This window comes from Pipra filicauda, unplaced genomic scaffold (genome assembly GCF_003945595.2).
Source record: "Pipra filicauda isolate LSUMZ 115617 unplaced genomic scaffold, ASM394559v2 scaffold80_size11013439_pilon, whole genome shotgun sequence".
Taxonomy (NCBI): domain Eukaryota; kingdom Metazoa; phylum Chordata; class Aves; order Passeriformes; family Pipridae; genus Pipra; species Pipra filicauda.
Genome location: NW_024104987.1, coordinates 4417621 through 4437380, shown reverse-complemented (window position 1 = coordinate 4437380; position 19760 = coordinate 4417621). Strand labels below are relative to the sequence as shown.

The 19760-nt window shown below is 46.5% G+C and overlaps 2 protein-coding genes across 2 annotated transcripts; both read right to left on the bottom strand.

Annotated features, from left to right (window-relative positions):
• Positions 1 to 965: 965 nt before the first annotated feature.
• TRIM25 (tripartite motif containing 25) lies at positions 966 to 10652 on the bottom strand. The gene is made up of 9 exons (XM_027749549.2): positions 9863 to 10652; positions 8660 to 8755; positions 8024 to 8257; positions 7403 to 7562; positions 6715 to 6792; positions 6260 to 6340; positions 5550 to 5576; positions 5113 to 5211; positions 966 to 4411 (listed from the first exon to the last, which is right to left on the bottom strand). Exons 1-9 carry the CDS (start codon positions 10487 to 10489, stop codon positions 3891 to 3893), a joined length of 1923 nt encoding a protein of 640 aa, XP_027605350.2. The 5' UTR covers positions 10490 to 10652; the 3' UTR covers positions 966 to 3890.
• A 2582-nt stretch (positions 10653 to 13234) lies between these two features.
• On the bottom strand, positions 13235 to 19726 carry COIL (coilin). Its single transcript, XM_027749554.2, has 7 exons — positions 19438 to 19726; positions 17064 to 18240; positions 16651 to 16737; positions 16252 to 16299; positions 15574 to 15649; positions 14785 to 14873; positions 13235 to 14287 (listed from the first exon to the last, which is right to left on the bottom strand). The coding sequence occupies exons 1-7, from the start codon at positions 19689 to 19691 to the stop codon at positions 14198 to 14200; spliced, it is 1821 nt and encodes a 606-aa protein (XP_027605355.1). The 5' UTR covers positions 19692 to 19726; the 3' UTR covers positions 13235 to 14197.
• Positions 19727 to 19760: the final 34 nt, after the last annotated feature.

Sequence of the window (19760 nt, the reverse complement as noted above, 5' to 3'; positions counted from 1 at the left end):
GTTCACAAAGCTAAATCCAGAGGAAATGTCATTAGCAAGGAAGAAAGTAGACCTTGTACGAGCAATGAGCCTGCTGACTTCTTGAGGATCTCAGTACTTGCTCAAGACCCAGGCTGTAGTCACAGTCAAGTTTATATGGGCTTAAAATATCTATTTGTCTGGCTTTGGAAACTGAGACCAAGCTCTGACAGACCTGATTGACCTCCTAATCCCAGGGCCATCATGGTTAGTGAAGATGAGGATTTTGCCTCCCCTAGTTTTTGCTGGTTTGGTGTTTTGTGTTATGCTGATCAAGAAATACTGTTTGAATCTCTGGGAACTCTTTGGAGAGTTTCTTCTCCAAAACCTTCATCAGCCCAACTGACTTGGAGAACTTTAAGTGGAAAAGGAAATGCTGAACTTGTTTCGTGGATGTCTTTGTTTGGGCTGATTTTTCAACATATTGAGCCACCAGAACAGCTCCCTCCTGAGCTGTTTTCCACTGGCCACGTGGGGAGGCAGCAGCCTGCAAACCACCCTCCCTTTAGTTTGATTTCACTGGGTAACGTTAGGAATCATCACCCATTGCTGCTTCTGGGTGTACCTTAAGCGGGCAGATGCTGGACATCACCTGAGGGTTTTTTAAGCAATCCCACACTGAGTCCTTAGTTGTTCCTCTTCCTCCAGCTGATGACCACGTTTTTGTTTACTTGAAAGGGTTCCAGTTTTGTTTACTGGTCAGGATGTTCCCCTTGTCATCAGCTGGTAATGGGTGTGTAGCTCAGGGGAAGGAGATCTAGGACAGCATTAGACAGCCCAGAGGACACCACAGCCCCTGCAACTCTCCTTTCCTCTCTTACCCACTTCTTGTATAACTCAGGGAATTATGCAGTAAAAGACCTGTTATTTGTACTCTGCTGTGTCTTCCCTTCTGCCTCCCTCACTGCTTTGCTTCAACTCTGAGCACAGAACAAAACATTGAGAGCTGGGGTTTACTGTCAGTATTTATTGAATTCAAACTATCACAATTCACCAGTCAGCTCCTGCAGCAGTTACAGGCCAGGGATCAGATGGCATAAAATCCATGTTGGTGGCCCTGGTGGGGACACCTGGGTGACACAACTACATGGAATAACACACCATACACATACTGAAGTAGCTGGCTGATACATCACTGCAACCAACAGAAAACTACATAAGCGTTTCTTTTTCTAAATACAGTGTTTTTCTGATGTGTTTCATTGAAGAAAAGATTAAATTTAAACAGATTAGTTTATTTTTCAGTGAGCAACTGTTTCTTGATTTACTCTTACTTGTACATTAAAATGCCAATCAATCCACATCCTCATGGTGTTATTGACACCAGAATTAGTTTTATATCTAGACTGGGTAAGTTGGGTTCTTCATAGTATTAACAAGAGAAGTACAATTAAAATATATGCTTCTACAGATGTTTTGTTTAAAACCAGTATAGCTTTGATAGTTACTGCCTAAGTACAACCACTTCAGTTGTGTTGAAAAGGTTTTTGAATCATCACTTATTATGCTGTAACTAATATTTTTCTTAATATTATATCACCCTAATGTTTCAATATATCCAAGATATCTGAAGCTTACCAAAACAAGACTTTTCAGAAATCCAGCGATTCCATTACATATTTCTGATTTCATTCCAAACTAACAGAATTTCCTTCTATGATTTCTAGTCATTCATAGCACTAGAGAAAGCAAGAAATAGGACCAGGAGTACAGTGGCAGGCTTGTTTCACTGCCTCGTAATCCAGGACACCTTCTGTCTTCCATATTGTTGGTCATTCACCCAATGTCACATTTCAAGAATTCCCACCTTGTCCAGAATAAAAGCTGCTCTTGACTTTGGGTGTCACTCCAGACTGTGGCTACAGAAGCCCAAAGACTTAGAGGTCAGTACTGACACCCCTTTTAAGTCAAGAGGCAACAGAGAATGAGGACCTTCTCCACTGCACAAACCTTTGTCCCAAGGGGACAGAGTATCTTTCAGCACCTACAAGTGGATCTGCAGCCCCGTGGCACTGCCAAGCAGATAAAGGATTTCTCAGAGGAAACTGCTCTTGTCCCTCAATGCTGACAAACTGGAAGGGCAGAAAACCCAGTCTGTCATTCATTGTTGGCTCCCAGCAGGACATATCCTCCCTCCACACCTTTTAAAGACTTCTGCTTAGGTTGGTAGTTTCAGTGCTGACTGTGCTTTGGAGAGTGGAGACCCTTGAAATAGTACAACTGCTCCAGAGACAGCTGTGGCACTTTTAGATCCACCATCAATTCCATATCCTATCTTGGCCAAAGAAATGGAAGAAATCAAACTTATGCTATCCTTGACAAAGTACCAAGAGTTTACAAGCCAAGTGAAAACAGAGACACCAAGCCCTGAAAGTCTCTCTCCAAAGCACTTTGGCTAATGTGGAATGTATCATAGAGGGTCTTTTAAGCCTTCTAACAATTCCCTGCCAAACTGCCAGCAGTGGCTTTGTGTTCTTTTTCACCAAGTCTCACAAGGGGAGTTTTACAAATCAAAGTCCAGGAAGTCTCTCATGTGAGCTTCCCTGTTCTTCATGGGATTCAAGAAATAGGAGCTACCACAGTAAGCCCAGAGGCATCAATAAGATACAGACCCAATAACTATGAGATCCAAGTACCTTGATTGCCTACAGATTGTAAGTAGGAAGTACAGATTCCTCTGTACACAGAACTTCTGAAGACATATCACAACCCAAAGCAAAGAACACCAGGAAAATTAAAAATCCATCCCAGTAGGAATGGATGTATATTCTCCTTTGTGCTAATTCCCTGCATGTTTCAAAGGACTCACCTGTCTGCCCACAGGCTTCATGCAGAGAAGAAACAGCATTTTCTAGGTCCTGTGCACATGTCTTGAGACTCCTCAAATCAGAGTCCCAAAACCATACAAGAAATCCAGCTTCTACCACCTGAACAACTAAAGATACACCAGCAGAGAATATCCCACCTCACAAAGAGGAAAAGCTTTATGACAGAAGACCCTGCTTTAAGCAAACAGCAGATTTATGCTCCATATGCAAGCCAAAAATGCACCCCCTGAACTCCTCAGCACACAAAAAAACCCCAACACTAAAGAGCCTTCAGTGTGAAGATGTGAAGCATGTTCTGGGTCAGCAGATGAGACAGAATACTTCATCCCCCAGACTGTGTTATCACAGGACACACATCACTGCTCTGCAGGATGTCTTCCTGAAGACTCTCTGGTGTATTCCCAGAGTCAATGTCATTTATTCCTTGGTGATTTTAACACCATTTCTTTCCCATCAACTCTAACAGTCTCTGCATTTCCATTCTGATGAGATCTGTCATATTGGCTTTTACAACTTTGTGCCACAAGACCTGGACTTACTGATTTCAGTAGCTCTTTCTGTAGCATCTCATGGAGTCATACACTGAGAACCTGAGTATGAAGAACAGTCTGTGTAAAGACAAAAAGGCAACACTGAGAGCTCCCTCAAAGCCTGGAACCTGAATTTGTCAAGGAATTCTTCCTGTTTCTTTCTCAAAGGGGTTATGGTTACCTGTGGAACACATTAATTCTGGGGCTCCTTTACAGGCAACCACAGAAGCCACAGCAGCTACTGAAGACATTTAACAATGGTTCATACCATGACTTTGATTTTAGGGCAATCAAAGTCTTTGCAAAACCTTTCATTGTAGTTTTTACTATCATCAGCATTTTGCTAAATCACTCTCTAAAGGCTTCAGACCAAAGAATCGGCAGATTTCCCAAACTCCTTAAAAGAGCTAATAATTTTTGCCTCAAACAATCAATCTTTGAGACTTTGGGTTTGATTACGTGCATATAAGTACTTAGGTGAACTAAACTAAGATAGGAGACCTTACTGTTTCATTTAAAGGAGAGAGAGCACAGTGCCACTGGAGAACAGCCAGAAGGCAGGGTACAAGGCCTCGGTGAACTGGGCTTTGAATTTATAGATCAAGTTGTGCTTCTCCCCCACCGCCATGAAGATCACGAAGCCCCCCTCACAGTGGAGCAGCACGCCAATCCTGGTGGCCTTTGTGCTGGGTAAGCACTTTTCAACGTCATCGTGCCAGGATGATATTTTGTTGTTGAGCCACTCGATGCACCAGGAGCTGCCGTTCCTGCCCAGGCGGCTCTCGGGGCCGTGCCGGGCCATGCTGCCGTAGCACACCCCGATGCCACAGAAGCTGTTCTGCTGCAGCTCCACCTCCCAGTAGTGGATCCCCCTCTTGAAGCACTGGAACCCCAGGACCTGGCGGAAGTCGGTGAAGCGCTGAGGGTGGGGGTTGTAACCCCTGAAGTTGTCTGAGACGGACATCCTGGTGTAGTTCTCAGACAGCATCACGTTGTTATGAGCTGTGTTGTAATCCAGGGTGATTTGAGCAGTATCTGCAACGACATGAATCATGTGAAGGTACTGAAGAGCAAAGCACTTTCATTTATTTATCCTGTCCTGCCCAAGCACTTGTTCCCATGCATGTTCATCTCCCAGCTCTGCTCTTCTCCTCAGTGCAGGCAGTTCTGAGGGCCTCAGTAAAACCTTCTGGGTTTAACTGCAGCTCCATGTTACACAGCAGGCAAATGGAGGGCGAGTCTCCTTCCTTCCTGCATCCCCATGGCATTCTTTCACCACCCAAATAAATGCTGGAAAAAGAAGGGGATCTTTCATCTGGCAGCGAAAGGTATACCCATGTCGTACAGCATCTTAACAAGGCATCCTGAGCTCACATAAAAGCCTCCATTTCATTAAAAAAAAAAAAAAATTCAGTGCATTACACCATATTTCTAGGCTACCCTGATGCTATCATTTTGGAGGAAACCAAAGCCATTACTTAGAAAACTTCATTTATCTTCATAAAGATACACAAATACTGGAGACAAATTGGATTCATCTGGCAAAAGAACTATTTAGAAAACTCCTGCCCCTTTTTCCTCCAAAAATTTCCTTCATTTGTAACAACTAGCTGATGGCCTATTAAGCTAACAAAACCTCCTCAGAAGTATTTCTGTTAGGTAGCTACAGAGGACACATAACACCAGCGCAATAAAAGCAGAAAGTTCTTTAAGTAGTGTAATATTGAGTGTCTTACACTGCAGAAGCTCCTCTCTGGATTTCTTCAGAAAGCTGACAATAAGCTCTTTAGTTGCAGCAGCAGCAGCAGTTGCAGTTTTTGGTGCTGTGGTTGGTGCTGTGTGGACAGAAGAAAAGAGAGTTTGGCCAGTTGGGAAAGAAACCCTGCATGTTTAACACACCACCACAGACACACTCAGGTTGGAGCATGTCTGGTTTAGTCTCCTGCTCCACACCAGGTTAACTTCAATATTAGCTCAGGTTATTCCCCATCCTGTCAGGTTTTTAAAATCCCACTGTCTCTGTACAACCTCTATCAGTGTTTGATCACTCTGGTGATCATTACACCAACACTATTGACCAACACTCAATTTACCAAAACTAATGACCATCTGCTTATCATTTTAAGAGCTGTCAATGCAAATTAGAATAAGCATGCTGAAAGTTTGGACTTACCAACTTTAGCAGGTTTGTTTTTCTCCTCTGGAGGGGGAAAAAGAAAAAGTAGACTGTGAGTTCTACTGAGAATGAAAAGCCCCTGATAAGATTGTGTCAGCTGTAACACCATTGTCACAGCTCCTCTGAAGCTGCAGCAGTGGATGGAGCTGACAGCCCAGCATGTTGAAGCCAGGTACAAATACACCCACACCGAAAAGCTGCACGGGAAACACAACCTGCTATTTGCCTCCTATTTCCAGAGTCATAGGAAATATGACCCTGGAATATTTCTCTCCTCCAGGATGCTGCATGTTCAGGCAAGTGGCAACACACCTGTTCCCATGAGGCACAGACTATTCCTTTTCTTTTTACAACAGAACTTCAGTGCAGCAACAGGAGCTACAAGTCTATTAAACTCTACCTTCCCCAACAGACCCCCCTGAGTGCTCCACACCCAGGACTTGTGAATGGAAAGGACCTTTTGTCAAGAGCTCTGTGGGAGTAACAGAAGTGGTTTCTTAACACTTGGGTTTATTTCCAAAGGAAAATATGAAAGATCTTCCAAACAGACTACAGTGCCCATTAATGCTGGTATCTGGAATAAAACAGCACTGAAAGGCCCCAGTATAACCTGCCACAAAGACTTCTCTCCATCACCCCAGCCCTACACTGTAGGCAAGATGTGGCCAGCAAAATGTTTGAGTAAGGCTCCTTTAATCACCACTTACTGGTATTAGCCTTCTCCTGCGGAGTGGCTGGAGTGTGGGAAAGGGTTCTCTCTTTGTGGGAACGATCTTGTGAGGGAGCACCTAAAACAACAGAACATGAACAGCCCATAAGCAGAATTCAATATGTACAAATCCATCAAACAAGCCAAGAGGTGTTTGGTACAAATTAAAAAACCCTGAAAGAACCAGAGGGTGGGGAAGCTCTGCTTTGCTTTACAGCCCACACTGACACCACTACAGGCTGATGCACCACTGTACCTGTGCAGTTCACTGCTTTCCAGCTCACAAGGCATCCATCACTAAACATCCCAAAGCACCCTCCCTTTCCTGTGCCAAGGTGCTCATAGAGATAATCTCTGCATCACCACTACAGCAAACAGCTCTGGGGTAACTGCTTGAACTCTTATTTATTTGTAAAACCATAGTTAGGAGAGGATGATTTCTTTAGTACTTACGTAGTTGATGAGGCCTTCTTCCAACAGGGGTTTTGTCTCTAGGAGCCACTGGAGGGGCCATAGTTTTCCCAGGTGTGGCTGCAATGGCAATATTTTACATTATGGTTGGTATTGCCAGTACACAGAAATGCAAAGAAAGGCATTAGTGAGGACATTTTTCAGTCTTATTTATCCGTTATGTGAATAGAACTGAAGGGACACTCAGCAGAGATGGAAAGTGCATCCCCATGCCCCAGTCCAAAAGACAGTTTTGCTTAACCCAGTAAGTAGGACTTACACAATCAGCACCTTGACAGTTGGGTAACCCAAGTCCTGTCACTCTAAAGAGTTTCACATCTCCCCTCAAATCTATGTCCTAACCACATCCAAGCCTGCTACATAATGACACCATAAATTACTCTAGGGAAGAAAGGCTGAGCTGTGCCAGAAGGGTGTAGGATCATGATACTCATCAACTTATCCAATTACAGATAACAGTGAAGAGGCATGTTTTGTCTCCTAATTTAGCCCATACTGTGATGGTTTTGTGTGGAAATGGAGGGAGGACTGCAGAGGTTGGAAGACATAATTTACATTAACCAACTGTATTTGTTGCACTTTTTATTTCAATTATATTTGGAGAGGGAAGATCCCTCATTTGAGCTCACAGCCAAAGCAGAAAATGCCAGTTTTCTCAGTGATACAGTACCTTCTGCTTTTCTCTCCTTATACTGAACCGCTGCTGCAAGTTTCAGTGTTTCTCTGAGGCTAACGGCAAACTTATAAGTGGAATTCATCACATTTTGGTCCATTTCAACCACAGGAACGAAAGCCTCTTTTGGTGATGTTCGTTGCAGTGCTACTGCTCTCTGAAATGACAGATGGAAGATTTGGGCAGACCGCCTTGCGTAGCACATACGTTAAAATTTAACCAGGTTGTTTTAAATGGCACAAAGGCTACAGCTGGACACAACCCAGGGCAAAATTTCAGAAGCAGCCCACATGCCTTAATTCCCAACTGATATCTGAAACAATGAGAAGGATCTGGACAGAACTGCAGCACCTCCTGGAGATGAGTTCTCTCGCCCGCTGGCCCCTCTGTTTGTGGCAGAGGTAGTGGCTGAACTGGGGGAGTTTCAGACACCATTCCAGTGTTCTTTCACTGGTATCTGTGTACTCATTGGTACATCCTTTCATAGCAGGTTCTTGCACACAACTGCAATACCGTTTGACTGAAAGTGTCTGGAGAGCGGGATGACCACAGCAGGTTTTTGTGATTCTGCATTCTAGAAACATGAAGAATTGGATTCACATTTAAAGGACATGATACCTTCATAAACAGAACGTCATCGCTTTCAGTCAGTGCCGTCTCAATCTGATCTCTGAGAGACTGAATTTCATTCTTCTTTTTTCCCAGAACACCGTAAATATAATCAAACTTGTTCCAGACTCTCTTTTCTTCATCTGCAATTGCTTTCATGACCTCATTTTCTCTTTCTTCAATTATAGCTTTAATTTCAGAAAACTCACTTCTGATCAAGTCCTTCTTTCTGGAAGCTGTCTCCTGGAGCAGACAAGAGCAAACCGACACTGGTTTCAAAAGAACAGTTTGTGAACAAAGTACTCTTACTGTTACTGCACAAAAACCTTTCAGGAACATTTAGGCTTCTCTTACTTGAAACAGGAAATAAAAGAGCTGAGTATTTCTATGTAGTTTGTAAAGAAAACTGCTTCACTCGCAAGGAATGGGGGCATTAAACACATAGTGCCTGGTTTCCTCCCATATCCCACAGAGCTGCCTGGCCCTGCCAAAATGCCTCTTTTCTGTTCCTTCCTAATAACATCTTCTCCTGCCAGTTCAACCTCAGTACTACAGCCGTTGTCACAAGGGCACAATCACCAACACCACACAGTGGCCAGCATGTGCCAAGCAACCCGACAGCACTTTGAACAGTTACCCACTTACAGCAGATTGGCTTTGGTTGGTTTTCACAGTGCTCATTGCCTGAGCAGCTCTTTCACTCTGATTATTCAGCATCATGAGTTTCTTCTTCAGCATCACCTGCAATAGGAGAGATCAGAAATTATGTCAGAGAAGCAGTTGCATTGGGTCACACTCACTGAATAAGAATCATGTTCACAGAAAGTTTTAAATAACCTTTGTAAGCATTTAGTACCAGCAGTTTAAAACCTATTTCTCCTGAAACCTTCCAGGATGTAGTACTGTCCTGCATACATGTGCCTTGTGGCACCCACACCCTCCCTGCAGCTCCACCTCTCCCAGAAGCAAGATGCACACTGTTGACTCACTCTTGATAAGGACTGAGTGCTTTCAGCAGTTCACATGCTAAGAATAAATGTTAGCTCTCAGGCTGGGCTTTGGGCACAAAGTTAATGCTACTGTTCACCCCTCTCATTTTGAGAATTTTATCACTCAGATGTGAGTTACCTGTTCCTTTAGCTCAAGATGCTGCTAAGCTCAGTCAGGGGTGAGTTCTGCAGGAAAGCTGTACACTCACTCACCAAACAGATGGGAGTTTGGCCACCTGAACTTTTCAGGCATGCTTTACTCAACTACCCTCCAATTTTCAGCTGCACTGTAAGATATGAAGGCCAGGCTTCCACTCTGTGAATCTCCTTCTGGCTGGAGAAGAGCACTTCCTATGTGCTGGAGATCTCCCTAGGCTACTTTTATAATTCTTTGAGTCTTGAAAACATACACATGGCAATGTCTGTCCACAACCCCTCGGGTCAGCCTGTGAGAAGGCCATGCAGTGAGCCCTGGCACCAGAGGAGGCTTGGAGTTCTGGATGACACCGGGATTGTGGGAGACCTCACTGGTCAACCCAGCCCAGCCCAGCCCAGGAGCTGGCAATCAGCCCCATGACAGCACCTTCCCAGAACCCTGGCCCTTGAGCAACATCTTGGAGAAAGGAGGAAAATGCAAGGAATGACTCTCTCCTTGGAGAGAGGAGGAAAACACAAGGAATCAATCTGAAGATGTGCCTGGGAGGGAGATAACAGTCTGCCAAGGCCAGATGCAAGATTTACAGTCCAAGTCTTGGTCTAGCCTCCCCCTCGCTCTCCCTGAAGGAGAGAAGGGAGGCTCCAGGGTGTCCCTGGGAGGATGTTCCAGCCCCGGAGGGCACCAGACCCCGCAGCTGCTCACCTGGGCATTGGCTTTAGCCTCCTCCAAGGGGCTGGTGTGGCACACCTTGTGCCCGAGCAGGCACAGGGAGCAGATGCAGCTGCCGTGATTGCTGCAGAAGAACTCGAAGAGCCGGTTGTGCGAGGGGCACTTGCGGTACTGGAGGTCTCTCAGGGGCGGGCAGAGCTGGTGGTCGCGGAAGGCGGGGCTGTCGCGGTGCGGCCGCAGGTGCTCGGCGCAGAAGGACGCGGTGCAGGTCAGGCAGGTCTGCACGGCCGGCGCCTCCCGGCAGCTGTCGCAGTACACGGGGGGCTCCTCCGCCTCGCACTTCGCCGCCCCTCCATCCTCCTCCTCCTCCTCCTCCTCCTCCTGCTCCTCACCCCCGGCCCCAGCGCGGCCCTGGAGCTGCTCCACCACCCGGCACAGCACCGTGTTCTTCTGCAGCTTCGGGCGGACCGCGAAGGTGGCGCGGCACTGGGGGCAGCTGAACCCCTCCGACAGCCCGGCCCAGCTGAGCTCCAGGCAGGCGGCGCAGAAGTTGTGGCCGCAGGGCACCGTCACGGGGCTGCTGAAGAGGCAGAGGCAGATGCAGCAGGTCAGTTCCTCCTCCAGCCCCGCCAGGCTCAGCTCCGGCTCCAGCGTCGCCATCGCCGCGTCCGCCGCTGCTCCGAACAGCCAGAAATGAAACTGGGGATGGAGAAACGAAACCGGGTCTGGAAAATCGAAACTGGGGCCGGGGCTTTCCGGAAAATAGCGTGTCCCGTCCCCGCCCGATGGGAGGGACGGCAGCCCTGTGACAGCCCCGGCAGCACCCGCCCGTCCCCCGGACCGGGCAGCCCGAGGTACTGCGGACTCTGCCCCGGGATGGGCACGGGGGAGCACCGGGACCGGCCGCCCGCGACCCCCGGGCTGAACTCACACCCCTCCACGCACCGGGGCCGCGGGTGGACCGGGTCGAGGGGCTCCGGGGCGGGGGGTCGGGGCAGCGTCACTCACCGCCCCCAGAGACCTCGAGTTTGGTTTCTAAACCGCAGCGGGTGATGTCGGGTGCGGTGCCCACCCGGGCTGCCGGCCCTGCAGCCCCCCATAGCCCCCCGCAGCCCCCCATAGCTCCCTGCAGCCCCCCATAGCCCCCCGCAGCCCCCCATAGCTCACTGCAGCCCCCCATAGCCCCCCGCAGCCCCCCATAGCCCCCCGCAGCCCCCCATAGCTCACTGCAGCCCCCCATAGCCCCCCGCAGCCCCCCATAGCCCCCCGCAGCCCCGCTTGCAGCCCCCCATAGCCCCCCGCAGCCCCCCATAGCCCCCCGCAGCAACCCGCACAGAGGGAACTCGGGACACCCCAGCGCAGTCCGGCAGCTGCCGCGGTCACAACCCGCGAGCTCCTCCCGTCCGGAACCCGCACAGAGGGAACTCGGGACACCCCAGCGCAGTCCGGCAGCTGCCGCGGTCACAGCCCGCGAGCTCCTGCTTGGGGCTCAGGGAAGGGATGACCCCCAAATCCCGGCTGCTCTGCGCTATGGGTAACCTGGCTGTTGAAGATCAAATAGACTCGTAGAGTGGTTTCGGTTGGAAAGGACCTTAAACATCGCCTGGTTCCAACAGCTGATGTCAATCCAGCATTTTTAAAGCACGGGTTACTGTGCTGTGAACGTGGAAACCATCACAACAGAAGGTATTTCCTCGAATTTTTTTTTCTTTTCCTCAGTCTAACTGTTGAATAATCTCTGTTTCTAACAGGAACATTGATGCTGAATAGCAACAGGTGCAACTACTCCCGTTTTAACTAACCTGATTCCAAATTCTTACTCCTCCTTCTTCTGCCCTGTCTGTTGGTATCCCAGGGACTTGCTCAGGGCTCTCTGTACTTCTCCACCCACACTGGCAGCATGGATGAAACAGAGCACCCTGGCACAAATTCTGTGGGCCCCCAGTAATTTAAACAGAGCCTGGTGGTCTGTAGCACAAGGAGCTGTCTGCTCTCTACTCTTGTCCAGTGGGCAAAGGACACCTTGTATGGAGAACTGCTGAGGTTCCTTTTAATGTCATTAAAAAGTACTAGCACGCAATCGTGTAGTCATTAGTCCTTAGGGGCTCCTAAAAATGTTCAGGAATTGTATAAAGCACTCAAAAGAGGCAGTGGTGGGTCATCTGTTACAGTTGAAATGAACTCCTAGTCATTTCTTTTGTAAGACTGAATTAAATCTGGATGGTCGTTGCAAACCTACATTATAGAGATTAACGTGGACCCCTACCCACATCAGTTATCACTCCAGTCTTGCAGTACTGCTTCGGGATAAGCTGCCCAGGGCTCTGAGTCACTGCTTAGTGACAGATACAGGTGCAGAAAGGACAAGAGGAGGCATTTGGAGCTGCAAGGCTGTGACAGGAGGAAACCTTCAGGGACAGAGTCTCTCATCTGCCGGAGGGTGGAGGAGTTTCAGTTTCGAGATGGGCACGGTGCCATGCACTTACAGCACGGTTGGGATGGGCTGATCAGGACTTTGTAACTGCTGTCAGAGGAAATGCAAACACCCGGGGGAGCCTGAGAGGTGGTGGCTGACAGGGACTGCAAAGGAACATTCTTAGAGAGCTGTGCTGTGCATGTGTTACCGGTGACTGGACCAAGGAGCAGCTCTTAATGTTTACATTTTTTATTTTTCTATAGTGAATGAACTCCTTGGGCTTATCTGGACCAAGCCATTGTCATCTTTCAAAGGCTCAGTACCTTCTGCAGCACTCATCTGGTATCTACTGATACAAAGGTATGTAAATAAAAAAGGGTAAATATACACCCTGGCAACTGTAGCTTTTGCTTCTGGAGCAGAGCACAGGATGTTTAGAGCTCAGATGAGCAATTTAAGTTCCCCATTGTCAAAGAGGGCTTGAAATTCTGGTTTTGAGGAAGCCAAATCACTCTTTTTGTCTAAAAGACAATAACGTTGTAACATTAAAAATTAATTACCATTTACATAGCTAATGAAGTTACTGCTCTCTTTGCTTCCTTGAAATTACTTGAGAACTTCCTGTGGTCCTGAACTACATGGCCAAAATACAGTGTAGGCAGTGGAACAAGAGGCCAGTCCTGCTCTAACAGTGCTGTGAAATACTTGCACTTAGCTTTTACAATTTCTTAAGAATTAAAAATGAACAATTTCCCTTAGAAAAACAATCTTTCCATTAATCCCCACTGTCTCAGCATCACTGTGCTAGTGTCTGGCATCTTCTTCTTGTCCAGTTTGCAAGAACAGCCACACGTGAATCTAACTGTCCATTTCTCTAAAAAAACCAAATTCTAGCATGAAATAATGCCAACTAAAGAGAACCACAATACACAAATCAGTTTTACTTGTATAAAAATGATTCCTTCACAAACAAGACATTTTAATAGGGCTAATGGAAAGATGTGCAGTATTTTAATGTAATCATGCACTGGTCAGAGCACATATTAGCAAACCACCATGTACAGTTTTTCAGGTGTTTGTTTGTATCTAGAGTTTTTGGGTTTTTTCCATGTCTTCTCTGTAAGAGTCGACTACCCAGGACAGGGATTATCTGGAAGTGTAAGACTTGCCAGGTGTACAGAGGTACAAGTTGTCCCCTCAGTGTTAATAATTATCAGAGCTGTCAGGGCAGCACGTTGCCAGCACCCAGTGACCCACTGTGCTGCTGGGAAGGAAAGAAGAAAGGTAGCACAGCTCTTACAGAGCAAAAGGGTTTGATGTAAAACAAACAAACAAAAGGGTTTTCAGAGCCTACACAGATTAACACAATGGGGCACAATTTTGCTGGGGATTTGTGTTATTTTCCGCTGGTTCTAAGCAAGGTTGAGTTACCACTACTATTTATATGCCTCAAAATTACAGAAGCTTGAAATCCACATGGATTTCTGGGACATGTTCAGATGAACTCTGTAAGTAACTGCAAACTCATGGCATTTGTATGATGCTCAGCAGCAGCAGAGGAGGAGGTGTGCATATCAACAGTATTTAATTTTTAAATAAAAACGACCTCTGTAGGACAGTTATATGGTTTTAGCCAAACCCAGACATTTCAATAAGTTACTGACAGTACAAGGTTGTATTTTATCTTTTGATCAAACCATTCCAGTTCTGCAGCTCACAGCAGTAGGATATAAATATTAAGAAAAAACCCCAACAGACCTGTGTTAGACTAAACAAAGTCTTCCTGTACAGTGTAAAAACACACCCTAAGGAAAAAAAAGTGTTTTTCTTTTGGCATACTTGTTTTTAAAACAATTTATTAACAACATCCACCAGTGCACCTGCCACCCTCAGAACCAGAAGGCAGCATTTCACAAAACAAGTCTGTACAGTTATGTACTTTTTTTCACACTTTAGATGGTTCCATTTTCAACGCTGGATCCATTGACTGGAGGCTCAACAATCAGTCTTGGCTCTATCAGGGCGTCCCAGCTTTCAGTTATCTGAAAACATAGCACAGACAACACTTAGCAGGTACCAGCTACACCAACAGATGCAGTTTCTCTGTCATTACTCTTTGTCTAGGCCTGAACAAAGACTCATTCCTGTGATTCCCTGATCCTCTTGACGAACCTCAACCTGCCTGACATCCTGGGCAAGGGAAGATGCAGGTAAGAACAACAGTGCATGAAATCAATAAGCCTGAAAGAATGGATACTCTGTGAGACATGATGTTGTTTATTTTATTAGCCAAAATGAAAAGTTACAGTTTGATGCTGGCTTTGACCCCAGTTAATTGAGTAATATGCAAGAAGTGATTCTTACCTTGTGATCATGCACATTCTTGCTAGGAAGGAACATTTATTTTTGCTTCCATTTATTTTAATCAGATTACTCCCATTATTGTAAAGGGAATCTCCCTGAGATGCACAGAGCCATAAAGCAGGGCAGGTATCAGCTATGCAAACTGGTAACGGGATTCAAAGCAGGACTCACGTACCTTGGTGTCCTGAGGGACAGCATACTCAATCAGCTCTGCTCCATCTGCAGACTGGTAAACCAGATCGAATTTCCCCGGCTCCTTAGCAACTTAAAAACAAACAAACAACTCGATTAACTGTAAACAACAGCAAAAAAAGTTTAAACATTTACCTCCAACCCCAGTTTTGTTCTGTTTGGTTTACAGTTGTGTGTCTGGGCTTGTAATTCCAACAAAAAAAAATGTGAGGTAGAGCTGAATACTGCACACCAAAATTAAGGTGACTCATATGACTACATGTACAAAAAAGGTAACAATATGTTGCTTAAGTCTGAGAAAAATATCCATATGACAATTCATTAATTCTGGCTTCAATGGCAACTGCAGGACACCCCCTCAGTTTCAGAAACATTCCTTGTTTCAGGTCTCAGGAACTGCACCTTGTCACTGCAGGGACTCACTTCCACATCCACTGAAGGCAGTGGCTTCACTGATGGTGCAAAGAATGGCATTATGGTCTCACATCTTCTCTGTAATTCCACATATTGATTTCAGCTTTCTTCAGAAAATGAAGCCACACTAGAGGTGAGTTACTGAGCACTCATACTGACTGAAGAAATTCACTTTTCTAAATGCCCACGAGCATCTTCAGTTCAACTAGCAAGGGTTAGAACTCCTCCATTTAAAGAGACTTTTTGGGGAGGGAATGAGGAGGGAAGGGGTGTGTTGAGAATGAACCCAAGGAAATTGGGAATACTCCTGAAACATGAGCTGTTTGCCAAGTGATGCACATGACAACGAGGTACGTACTTTGTCCTGCTGGTGCTGAAAGGATCTCGAGCTCGATCTGTTTTTTATCAGCATTCCAACTGATTATTTTTGCCTCCTTCATAAAGCAACGAGAAAAGAATGAGGTAAGATACACTTCAGCACTGGATAACTATCCCATATCTACAACCACTGTGCTACTTGATCAATTCTAGAGGAAATTTGGCTATCAGTTTTTCCTATCTCTGTGTAGAAAATGTGCAGAGAATTAAAGCTCAGCAATCTGTAGCTACTGGCAACCAAAGTTTACTTACTGTCACTGACTTTTTAGTTTAACTCAGTACTTCTCCAGAAACCAAGTTCTCTCAAGTAGCTACGAAATTTTACTTGCACCAGTTTCAAGAACTTGCCCTGACTTCAAACCACAGCAGACTCAAATACATCTACATTTTTCTAGTTGAAGGTCTGTGTTTTTTGTCATCTCCAAAATCATTAATAATACCTGCAGTTGGGTTTGGCTTTTTTTTTTAAAATAACTTTTTTTATTTTTATTCACCTTTCAAATTTTCAATTAGTTTTCATTTTTACTGCTGCACCAGGAATGGCCTCTGGAGCCAACTGGATGCAAAGGAAAACAGTGCACAACCTCAAAATATTTAAAGTCATACCTCACCTATAATAGTTCTGTGAGTGAATTAAGGGAGGAAAGAAAATCAGTACCTTATAGTCTGAAACTTCAGGACTGTAATTTTCAGTTAGTTCCAAGCGCTGTTGAAAGAAATACAAATAACAAATTGTAAGTTTTTGCAGTGAAGTGTAATTATTTGTATGGTAAGATTGGCAATAATATTGTAGAAAAGGTATCTAGAGAAATAACAATATGTGCATGGAAATTCACACTGAAATGACAGCAGACACAACATTTCTTTGTGTTACACAAATACAGAAAGTCTAAAGAAATGCATTTAACTTATGCACAGGCTCCAAACCTTTGTAAAAATCTAAGTCAGACTTTACAATGAGAGAATTTTTTAGAGAAATTATTAGGTCAGAAGCTTAGAGTAGCCCAAATGAAGCAATTTTAGCCCACTAACATTCGGTATTTCCAGAGTTCTTTACCTTAAAGGCAATCTTTTCTCCCACTTGGGGTGGAGCAGCTAGAAGAGGTAACACACTATAGTCTCTCTTGGGAACTTCCACGGGATTCTGTGGAAAAAAACAGTATCCCATTGACTTAATTACTGTATTAGTAAAACCAGAAGATAATGTTTATGCTGTATGGGTTGTGAGAAGCTCTGAGAAGGGTAAGGTACCCATGTGAGTGCTTTGTTTTGAGATGTGTAGGACAATCACTTAAATACAAACACTTCCTCAGGCTGACAAATGGAGATATGATAAATAACAGATTTACTAAGATCAGCCTTTATCCCATTAAGCTATTTCTGCTTTCATGAATTACTCTCATCCTACAGACTTTTTGTATAGTTAAAGCTGCAAGAGAAAGGTGACCCCTGACTGTGCAAGTCACTCACCTGGACAACAACAGAAGTGTTTGTCGCAGATTCATTTAACTGCCTCTGTTTCTGGCCTTCACTGCTGTAGTTATAGAAGAAGCCAGGGTTTGCTCCTCTCCCATGGCCTTGGCCCCTCATCATCCCACGAAACCCACGGCCCCTGGGTCCTCTCCAGAAACAATCCTCTCCCGATCCACGCCCCCTTCCACGGCCTGGGCTGGCAAATGGTCCCTGAATATTGGTTGGCAACTGTTTAATACAGTTTCTTCCTATGGAATTACTCAGTCCAGCATCTGCTGCGGGTTTTTTAGTAACAGGTGTGTCTGAATCTGAACTGTCAGACTCTGAGGAGGAGCTCTTTGCTTTGGGAGCCTTGGTACTGGCTTTTACAGCCCCCGTGTTGGTGGGCAGAGACTTTTCCTTGGCAGTGCTGTCTTGTGCTGGTGTCGCCTTCTCATCCTCGGTGCTCGAGTCAGAATCTGAACTAGAGGACTGGGGTTTTTTAGCATTTTTACTAACTGCAGTCTTAGTCTTTTCACTGTTAGACTTTACAGTCACTTTATTCGTTTTTGCATCAGAATTTGCAGCAGCTTGGGATTTGTCTTTGGGAAGTGTCACCGCTACGGGTTTATGGGAAGATTTGTTTTGCTTTATGTTTAGTTCACTGCTGTCACTGTCAGACGATGTGCTGGAGGAATCTGAAGTTTCCACCTTCTTTTTTCTGGACTGTGTTGTGATCTTTTTGGTGCTATTTTTACCAGAATTTAGAGAAAAGTTCTCATTTTCCCGTTCTAAAGCCATCTTTGCTGCAGCAGCCTTTGTCTGCTTTTCATCCTTCTTTTTTGTTGCCAACTGTTTCTCCCTCTCAGCTTTTTTAAGCTTTTTAGAATGGGCAGTAGAGCTCTCTTCCTTATCTTCTGCAAGTCTATTTCTTCCACTAACTTCTTCCTTCCTTTTTCTTTTCGTGTACCTTTTTTGAGAGTCCCAAATATCTACAGAGCTCTCTTCCCTGCAAGAGGAATATTCGAGATTATGCTTGTCCTTTTTCTTTTTTCTTTTATGCCTGTCTTCATTCCTAGAGAATTCTTCCTTGTCCTGCTTGTGTCTGTGCCTTTTTTTGTCTTCTTTTGCTGTGTAAGTAAAGCCACCATCTGTCTCTTCATAATCATCTGCAACTATGTCGTCCAATTTTACTCTGTCAAAAAAAATCCAAACAAAAGTCACTGTTGAGCAAAACGAACACTTTTTCCTACATGTCAGCACCTCAGGTAAGTTATTCTGGAGCAGGGATGCTCCACCTGTGCATGGGACAGTCAGGAGCCTCCCCCATGAGCACAGGCTGTGACAGGCAGGTGCTGGGGCAGGGCCCAGGCAACGCTCCCCTTCCATCCTCAGGGACATTCCCAACCCCTTGGCTCCCTCCCAAGGAGGTCCCATCCCTGTCTTGCCATGTTCCAACCCTGAGGGGACTCAGAATCCCAGAATGGGTTAGGCTGGAAGGGACCACAGTGAGGCATCTGGACCGGGCAGAGCCTGCTCCGTGCTCTGACACCCCCTTTGGATACTGATGGGCATGGATGGGGTTTATATGTAGGATTGACTCCCCGCTCCCGCTCCCGCTGTCCTGATCTCAGTCCTGTTCCTGCTGTCCCGATCCCATGGTCCCAGTCCCGATCCCAGTCCAATCCCACTGTCCCTGTCCTGGTCCCCCTGTCCCTATCCTGGTCCCCCTGTCCCTATCCCCTTCGCATTCCCACTGTACCAGTCCCCGTCCCTATCCCTGTCCTGATCTCATCCCGCTGTCCCTATCCCATTCCCCCTATCCCATTCCCGCTATCCCATTCCCGCTATCCCATTCCCATCCCATTCCCCTATCCCATTCCCATCCCATTCCCATCCCATTCCCATCTCATTCCCCCTATCCCATTCCCATCCCATTCCTGCTATCCCATTCCCCTATCCCATTCCCATCCCATTCCCTATCCCATTCCCTATCCCATTCCCATCCCATTCCCTATCCCATTCCCCTATCCCATTCCCCTATCCCATTCCCCTATCCCATTCCCTATCCCATTCCCCTATCCCATTCCCTATCCCTATCCCATTCCCTATCCCATTCCCCTATCCCATTCCCTATCCCTATCCCATTCCCTATCCCATTCCCTATCCCATTCCCTATCCCATTCCCCTATCCCATTCCCCTATCCCATTCCCCTATCCCATTCCCCTATCCCATTCCCCTATCCCATTCCCCTATCCCATTCCCCTATCCCATTCCCATCCCATTCCCTATCCCTATCCCATTCCCTATCCCATTCCCTATCCCTATCCCATTCCCTATCCCATTCCCTATCCCATTCCCATCCCATTCCCATCCCATTCCCGCCCGTACCGCAGCGAGTCGTTGTCGCGCACCAGGCGCGCGCTCTCGGCGGGCGGCAGCAGCGCCCCCTGCAGGAAGAGGCTGAGGCGGGCGCGGCGGCTGAAGCCGAAGCGGTGCCGGATGAGGCTGAGCAGGTCGGTGACGAGGCGCGCCTGGCCCGGCTCCAGCAGGAGCCAGCACAGCGCGCAGCCCGGGCTGGCCGGCGGAGGGTGGTCGAACTGCAGCCGCAGCCGCACGGGGCCGCCGCCGGCAGCCGCCATCATGGCCGGGGAGGGGCGGGAGGAGGAGGCGGGGCGGGCGCGGGGGGCGGGGCCGCGGGCGGGGCGGGGCCG